At 41.3% G+C, this 8,541-nt stretch overlaps 2 protein-coding genes across 2 annotated transcripts; one reads left to right on the top strand and one right to left on the bottom strand.

Annotated features, from left to right (window-relative positions):
* The first annotated feature begins 1,294 nt into the window (after nucleotides 1–1,294).
* LOC110726965 (protein MAINTENANCE OF MERISTEMS-like) lies at nucleotides 1,295–3,018 on the top strand. Its single transcript, XM_021906506.1, has 3 exons — nucleotides 1,295–2,068; nucleotides 2,150–2,575; nucleotides 2,671–3,018. Exons 1-3 carry the CDS (start codon nucleotides 1,832–1,834, stop codon nucleotides 2,809–2,811), a joined length of 804 nt encoding a protein of 267 aa, XP_021762198.1. The 5' UTR covers nucleotides 1,295–1,831; the 3' UTR covers nucleotides 2,812–3,018.
* A 3,424-nt stretch (nucleotides 3,019–6,442) lies between these two features.
* On the bottom strand, nucleotides 6,443–8,134 carry LOC110726964 (U-box domain-containing protein 8-like). Its single transcript, XM_021906504.1, has one exon. It carries the CDS (start codon nucleotides 7,886–7,888, stop codon nucleotides 6,686–6,688), a length of 1,203 nt encoding a protein of 400 aa, XP_021762196.1. The 5' UTR covers nucleotides 7,889–8,134; the 3' UTR covers nucleotides 6,443–6,685.
* Nucleotides 8,135–8,541: the final 407 nt, after the last annotated feature.

Here is an 8,541-nt window from a genome sequence, read left to right as displayed (position 1 = left end):
GGTGGCGCGCTAGGCCAGACGCCACCACCACGGCGCGGCGTCTAGCCCAGACGCCACTACCACGGCGGCGGCGCCTAGGCCAGACGCCGTGACGGTGGCGGTGGCGTCTGGCCCAGGCGCCAGAACCACGGCACCGACGTCTGGCCTAGGCGCCGCCGCCGTGGTAGTGGCGTCTGGCTAGACGCCGCCGCCACCGTCACGGCGTCTGGCCTAGGCGCCGCCGCCTTTTTATTTTTTTTTATTTAATTTTTTTTTGGTTTTAAATTTGAAATTTAATTTTCGAAAATAATTATTTTTTTTTTGATTTTTTTTTAAATTTGTTTTTCTTTTTTTTAATTTTATGTTCTTGTTTATTGTTCTTGTTTTTTTTTTTTTGAATTAGTTTTTTTACTTAAAAAAAATTTTATGTTCCCTTTTTTTTGTTATAATTTTTTTTTAAAATTTTGATGTTCTTCTTTTTTTTTAAGTTTTTATAATTTTATATTTTTCACTTTGTTTTTTCCAATTTGTTTTTTTTGGGTAATTTTTTTTTTTGCTTTGTTTTTTCCAATTTTTTATTTATTTATTTATTAGGTTATTAATTTTTTTATTTTTAGGTTGTTAATATTTTGTAATGTTTTTAATTTATTTTCCATCATATGTATATTGTTTTATTTATTATTTTAATTACTTTTTTATGTTTATATTACATGTTTATATTGCATATTACATGTGTTGTTATTTTGTGTTAGGCATCGTATTTTTCGTTCTGGGGCTGGGAAGAGTATGGACATTATGAGAAGTACGATGAACTCAATGGAGAGCTCGGGGCCCAGACACGTTAGATCCCGTGGTATTTCGGCCTCGGCTCGTAGAGAACGGGTGCACTATTCTGAGGATGATGAAGATGATGATGGTGATGAGGAGGAGGAGGAGGAGGATGCAGATGAGGATGTGGACGATCAGAGTGGACCATATGATGATTACGGTCCATTCAGTCATAGGCTTGATGATGTGTATGAGACGCGTAGGGTAGACGTGCGTAAGGGTAGAGATGGTAGATTTGTTAGTAGATCTGGCACATCATCTGCGTCCACTGTGTCTGCGGTTAGCAGAAAACGGTCGAGGGCCGTTAATGATTCTTGGGTGGTGAGGGGCGAGGTGGCTGGGGGACCTATAGACGGGAGTGTGATTCCTAGCTTTCTAGGACACATCGCTACCCGTATTTGGGAGGACCAAGAGCGGGCTTTGGATAGCGGCATTTTGAAATGCCAAACCCGGGAGAGGACTTGTAACTTCTTGTGTAGTTGGCTGAGGCTTGGCCGGAGGAGAGCGAGATGGTCGGCCGATTGAGGGCCACTAGAGTGAGCCACCTTCCTGCCACCATGCATGAGAGGATTGACTCGACGCTGATCACGGCTTTCGTTGAGCGATGGCAGCCGGACACGAACTCTTTCCACCTTCCGTTCGGTGAGATGACGATCATGTTGCATGACGTCGAGGCCATCCTTGGATTCCCGTAGAGGGAAACCGAGCATCTGTTGTCACAGATGCGGATCAGGCAGATTTATTGGCGGAGCTGTTGGCGGTGGATAGGGCTGCGCTGTACACAGCGGCACTTGGTGTGTGGGATCACGGCGGTGTTAAGATCGCAGCAGTTTTGCAGCGATGTTTGCACCCCACTTCACGTAGGACGCAGGACACACAGCTGGCTGCATATGTTTTTCTTCTTCTCGGGTGTACCTTGTTTCCGGATAAGAGCGGAAACAAGCTCAGGCCACGCGACATAGTTGACGCGTGTGAGCCCGACAGAGTAGGCCAGTTTTCTTGGGGGTCGGCTACATTAGCGTACATGTATCGCCAGTTAGGATTCTCGAGCCGGGCTGATGCGGCAGGTATCACTGGATGTATGACGTTGTTACAGACGTGGATATACGAGTATTTCCCGGCGTTTCGACCACACCGCGACCCGGTTCCTATTGGGGATGGCCAGCCACGTGCCTGTGCGTGGAGTCCGCGTGTCGAGAAGAAGTCCATTGACCGCCTGCGATCGATACGGTTATTGCTTGACAGGATGTCCCCATTAGAGGTAAAGTGTTTAAATTATTTCTACTTTTATAGTTTGATGTGTTTATTGTACGAATCTTACTAATTTTAAAAAAATGTGCAGGTGAACTGGATGCCTTTCGGCCAGAACCCTAGTAATAGGGTACCCAGGACCCTCTACACGGGACTGATTCAGTATCGTGAGATCGTAGAGGCGTACATGCCGCAGCGCTGTCTTCGCCAGCTTGGATATGTCCAAGTTGTTCCTCCTCCACCAGCATGGCCCAGTAAGGCCGTCCGATCTGCGTCGTTGAAGGAGTACGTCGTCCAATGGCCGGCAAGCATGATTGGCACGTGGGAGCAGTTTCCGATGGTTGCCCGCATATGGATTGAGCAGTTGCAGCGGCCGCCAACTGGGGTGGCTGCCATGTGTGACCAGCACTACATGGAGTGGTACAACCGGCACTCGCACCCGAGGTTGATCAGAGACGTCCACCACGGCGACGACGCCGATGATGATGATGTGCCACCGCCCACTGCCGTGGATGCGGTACGTCTCATAAAACATTTGTAGTTGTGTTTTTTTTCATATAATATGTCTCATAATACGTCGTTATTGAATTTTATGTGTTTTGTTATGTGTAGTGGATGGGAAAGATGACGCAGTTGGGACACAGACTTTTTGAGGAGAGGGACAACATGACGACTGCAACAGGCAGAGCTGTTATTGATGAACTGGAACGGGCCCTTGAGCAGTGGCAGTGGGCGTCACAGAGAGATTATTGATATGTCGGCAGTGCATTTATAAAACATTTTCCTAGTTGTTTGTAAAAGTTAACATTATCTGTTCTTATAATTATTATTTTAAGTTCTTAGAATTTGACATTATATTTTTAGTTTTTATAACTTTTATTTTAAGTTGTAATTAGTGGGCATACGAAAACTAAATACAGGTTCACATTTAAATGGGAAAACTAAATACGAAAATTAGAATCCGAAAATTAAATAAATGGGAAAAACATAGCAATAGCAATATTAGGTCACATAGAAAAGGCAACTAGATTGTTCCACTGCTGCACCCGGTCATGATATAACGCATCCCAGCCCTCTACGCTTGCTGTACGAATGGTGTACCACGTTGGTATAATCGGTGGGACCGGAAAATCGGGTGACAGGTCCAGTCGGATGAAATGTCTGTATGACGGCCCCAGAAATCCAATAGCAACCTCTCTTACCGGTCTGGTGACGGTCTCACGCGAACACCAAGGCAGAACCGTGGTACACGGATAGTAAGCTCGACCATGCAAACCAAGGCCGAAATGCATCACTGCACACTTGTAGATGTTTGCCAATCTCTCTGCTGAATCTAAGTTCTTGTTGAAAAGGTTGTAGGCTTTGACTTTCACGCATTTGTTGATGTGCCATGTGCACAGTAAATGGCTCGACTCCGGAAACAGCTCCGCTATAGGGGCAAAGAGACCTCCCTCACAATCGCTGACGATGGCCGATGGCTGAACACTTGGGCCGATGTAATTTCTCAACTTCTCCAACACCCAACGGTAACTCGCAACCGTCTCATCCTTCATAACTGCATAACCAATCAAAAAGTTCTGGTTCGTTGGAGTCATCCCAACCATCTCAACCAGTGGAAACTTATACTTGTTTGTCTTGTACGTTGAATCGATCAGAATCACAGATGGCCAAGACGAAATCATATCAGCACAATCAGGATGCACAAGGAACAAATGAGTCACCTCCGATGTGTCTTCATCAGATTCAAACCAGTACAGGTAACCACGTGCTTGTGCCTGGTGTAGAAGCTGCTGTATAGGGTTCCTTCCCTCTGACCGTTCAAACCTCAATTTATGTCTGACGTTGTAGATGTGTCTTCGGTTTGGCTGGTCTTCAGGAAATTTCTCCAACACAGATGCTAATATTTTAGCAGGCTTCACTTGAGCATCACTCATTTCTTTTACAATTAGTTTCGCAGCAGGACTTAGGCCACTTAACTGTCGATGACCCACTTCATATGCGATCATCTCATGGTTGTGATACCCCCATTTACCGTAACTCTTCACTTCCCAACCGTCACCCCTTTGCTGTTGTCGAACCTTTACTCTGAACTGACACCCACAACCTTTCCGCTTTGTATCAAACCGAATCGCTTGACTGAAATCTCGTTCCTCCCTTTTGCGATAACGGTCGCATCTCAAAATGCGATCCATTCTACCATCCCGTTGAGATTTATGAGTTGCTACTACTAAACAAAAACCTGATCTAATTGCAACCTGTTTCGCCCAATCAACCGCTTGTTGAGCATCTTCGAACAGACCATCGTGTACAAAAATCCCACTATAATCATTTCCGTCTCCACCATAATCCTGCAACAATAACATATAAATATAATCACATAAGAGTAGATTAAATTAATACATTTGACACAACATTAGCACAAAAGCAAAAACAATAATAAATTATAAACAACAAACAAAGAAATAAACAAAAAGTATTCAAAAAAAAAAAAAAAAACAAAACACAAAAATAAAAAACATAAACAAAACTTTAGATTAAATAAATAAAAATAAACCAAAAAAAAAAAACAAAAAAAAAACATAAAACGAAAAAAATTGTAAAAAAAAAAAATAAAAAATAAATAAATTAAAAACAAAAACAAATTAAAACAATTAAAAACAAAACAAAAAAAAAAACAAAAAAAAAAAGAAAAAAATTGTAACACAAAAAAAAAAAAATAAACAAATTTTAAATTAAATTAAAAAAAAAAAAAAAAAAATAGTGGTGGCGCCTAGCCAGGACGCCGCCACCGTGGCGGTGGCGTCTAGCCAGGACGTCGCCACCGTGGCGGTGGCGCCTGGCCAGGACGCCGCCACCGTGGCGGCGGCTTCTTGGCCAGACGCCACGGCCACGGTGGCGGCGTCCTGGCCAGGCGCCAGAGTTACGGTGGCGGCGTCCTGGCTAGGCGCCACCACTACGGTCACGGCGTCCCGGCAGGACGCCAGCCGCCAATTCGTGGTTTTAGATGGCATCGTACCTCCTTTTCCGGCGTCAACGACGTCTCTCCGGTGCATCTACCCGACGTTGAGGGCTCTTCGGTTTCACTCGGCGATCCAGTCCTGCTCCACATTTTTTATGACTGAAAAATTTTATTTTCGGTAAAAATTAAAACAAGGGCAATAATGTCAACATTTTTAAAAAATGTGGGCTTTATGTAGAAAAACGCGGGCGATGTTTAACAAATCCCCTTTTTTTTAGTTTTTTCTCCATTGTCAAGTCAAATAGGTTGATCAAGTGAAATTCGAATCAATTAATCTATACTTTTTTGTGGTTCATAGTGTTTATAACCAATTACGTAGCATTAAAGTAAACATGTTCTAGTTATGTTTCGACAAAAGCAAATGTAAAACTCTCATGCAAATTAGAAGAGAAAAAGAAAATTGTCTTACACATCTAATTATGTGAAATCAACGTTCAATTTGTAGAAAAATCCATTCTCATAAATTTCTTCAAACTAGTTTAAATCTAGACATTCAATATCAGATGATCTTATTAAGTTTCTCTGTATATACTCAATTTCATACTAAATTGTATCTGTATCCAAACCTAGAAGCAACAAGGCAAGATTTGAATCTTATGTCTTCTAGACCATAGGCAGCGGATGATCTTATTAAATTACTCCGTATATACCAAATTTCATACTAAATCGTTCCCGTACCCAAACATAGAAGCAACAAGGCAAGATTTGAACCCTATGTCTTCTAGATTATAGGCAAGCCACTTTGATAGTGAATACGAGTAGCCGAGTAGGAATAAGCCCAATAAGTTGTCAATTGTCATGAACCCACTTTTTGTGAATCATCAATTTTCTTATCCAAAGCATATTCTTACCCCCTTTTTTTTTTTTTTTTTTCTTTTCTTTTCTTTTTTCTTTATTACCCAAAACAAATGAAAAAACCGCACTAGAACCAACAAAGAAACTCTCAAAATTAAACAATAATATCTATCCTTTTAACTACAATCCAAATGCCTTAAAAATACTCATGAAAGATAACATTGGAATACACTTTGCTTAAGTTAGCTAATTTTATCATTAAGTTTAACAAATTTAGTTAATTGCTCCACCCACCATGTTATGATCATTTAAGCAAGAAATTGGATACAATTCCACTATTATAACCTCAATTATATTACTCCGTAGTGCTGTAAGCCTATAATGATGACGAAACTGATTTCCATTTATAACTACTTAACCTAAAACCACCCAGCGTATAACTCCATAGACTTTATTATATGTCCGGTTGTACCTAGCTCGTTGGCTCCACTCTAGTGTAATAAAAATTGCGGCTTTGTAGGAAGTGATTGCAACAAGGTTGTACTTTAATAATGTAATAAAATGCAAAAATTCAAAGAAGAGTTCTTTATCCATATTTTGTTTATTAAAATAATGTACATTGAGAATTGATACAGCAACAAAATTAAAAAAAAAAAAAAAAAAACTTCTATTCCTTTTTCTCTTTTGTACAACAAAAAGAACTAGTATAAAAATTAAACTAACATTTGAAGTATCTCAATTCTCAAAAGGGTAAAACTTGTTGACCCAATAATAAATCCCAAATCATCTCACCTCAAATTATCTTTGTTCTTGTTAATTCTCTTGCAAAACTTTAGCCAAATTGGATGCAACCCTATGAATCTTCTCATTATCATCTTGAATTAACCCAAAACAAATCTCCAAAACTCCTTGATTTTTTACTTGTCTCTTCACTCTATCACTACTACAACAAATCAAATTCAATGTCATCAATCCATATTGAATTCCCCTTAAACTCCCATTTTTCACATAATGTACCAAAATCTCTACAACCCCATCACATTTCACTATCTCCTCCCTCCCTTCTTTACACTTAGCGAGCAATCCCAGCACTTCGATTGCTCGCTCGAGTCCCGATTTTGCCATTCTGATCAAAATCGGGACTGCCCCGCAGTCAACCGTCCTACGACGGTTCTCGGGGAAGGAAGAGAGAGTAAAGAGAGCGGTCGCAGCTTCTTTCCTCTCTCTTCCTCTCCCCGTGTGGAGGAGGTGAACAAGGCACCTTACCGCACCGGGGTGAGCCCCGATGGTCGCCTTGTTCACCTCCACCACAGCGAGGCTGGTGAGCACCGTTGCTGCCACCGCAGCAGCGGTGCTCCCCAAAGCACTAACCACCCTCGCCACCGCCCCCTCCGCCACCAACCCCACCTTATTATCATCCGACTCCAAACTCAAATTCAACAACAGCAACAACGCCTTCTCCTGCAAACCCGGGTCATTATCCGAGTCAACACACCGCAACACAGCAGACACTGCGCCCGACTCAGTGAGCCGCGCTCGGAACCCCGGGTTAGCCTTCGACAACCCCGTCAACCTCACCAACGACTCAACCTTCTCCTCAACCATCGAACCCCTCGAGTTAAGCTTCGAGATTAGACACCCGAGTTGACTCGGTGAGTCAGACCCAGACCCATCCGAGTCAGACCGAGTTGGGGTGAGTTGGGTGGGCGTGTAGTTGGAAATGAGGCTGCGAAGGGCGTGGTTAGGGATGAGGGAAGGTGGGTCAGGGAGGGGTAGTTTGGTAATTGGACAAGTACGGTGGCCTGAGTCAATCCATCTTTGAATGGAGCTCCGATCAAAGGTATGACCCGAAGAGAGGATAACCGGGTCGGACATTATATCAAGAGAAATGGGGCATTTGAAATATTCTGGAAGTTCATTTGCCATTTTCTCTTTGGTAATGAGAAGAGATGAAGAAGAAGAAGATGATGATGAAGTGAAGGGGTTTTTTGGGGTTTTGGTTTTGGATTCTGACATTTGTTTTTTTTTTTTTTTGGGAGGAGAGAGAAATTGATAAAAGAGAGAGAAAATGAAAGAAAGAAAGAAGATTACAGTCCACTACATTTTTATACAGTGGAAAATAAATTTAATTGTATGAAATGGAAAGGTGACACGTGATCTAGTTGTTGGGATTTTTTAAGTGAAATGACTAAAATGCCCTTGTAATTTGGTGAGAGTTTTGATTGTTTGTTTTGGTGTGAGGGGGTACTTTGGGGTTTTGGTGACGGTGGTGTATTGTTTGTGAAAAAAGTTTATTAGTTGGTTGTTTATGGAGGATTAATTAGGGTTAGTAAATTATTGGATTTGACTGTAATTTAATTTAGTAAGAAAAAGAAAAAAATTTGAATGATTGAAAAAAAAATTGATTTTATTGGATAAGACTTAGTTATTGCAGATTTATTTCCTAATGTATGTTATGAGTTAATTAAATAATACTCGTGTTAAGAAGATAAACTACTTTTATTGCGAAGTAGATCATTCCGTCATGTTATTGAGGTTTTAGAAGAAATTCAAGCTTGTTCTTTGCAAATAATGAATTCTATACATATTTTTTTCTCAATCACCTAAAGTAGTTCCATTGAAAACATAAGGGATTTTGTATATGTTAGGATTTTCTAAAGGATGTATCA

This window comes from Chenopodium quinoa, unplaced genomic scaffold (genome assembly GCF_001683475.1).
Source record: "Chenopodium quinoa cultivar QQ74 unplaced genomic scaffold, ASM168347v1, whole genome shotgun sequence".
Lineage (NCBI taxonomy): Eukaryota > Viridiplantae > Streptophyta > Magnoliopsida > Caryophyllales > Amaranthaceae > Chenopodium > Chenopodium quinoa.
Note: the sequence above shows the minus strand (reverse complement) of the source record. Positions and strands in the feature narration are given on the sequence as shown.

Coding starts and splice junctions, on each gene's coding strand:
- LOC110726964 (XM_021906504.1), bottom strand. CDS start 7,888: ATGTCAGAATCCAAAACCAAAACCCCAAAAAACCCCTTCACTTCATCA.
- LOC110726965 (XM_021906506.1), top strand. CDS start 1,832: ATGTATCGCCAGTTAGGATTCTCGAGCCGGGCTGATGCGGCAGGTATC. Junction 2,069..2,149: donor ACAGGATGTCCCCATTAGAG/GTAAAGTGTTTA, acceptor AAAAATGTGCAG/GTGAACTGGATGCCTTTCGG. Junction 2,576..2,670: donor CGCCCACTGCCGTGGATGCG/GTACGTCTCATA, acceptor TGTTATGTGTAG/TGGATGGGAAAGATGACGCA.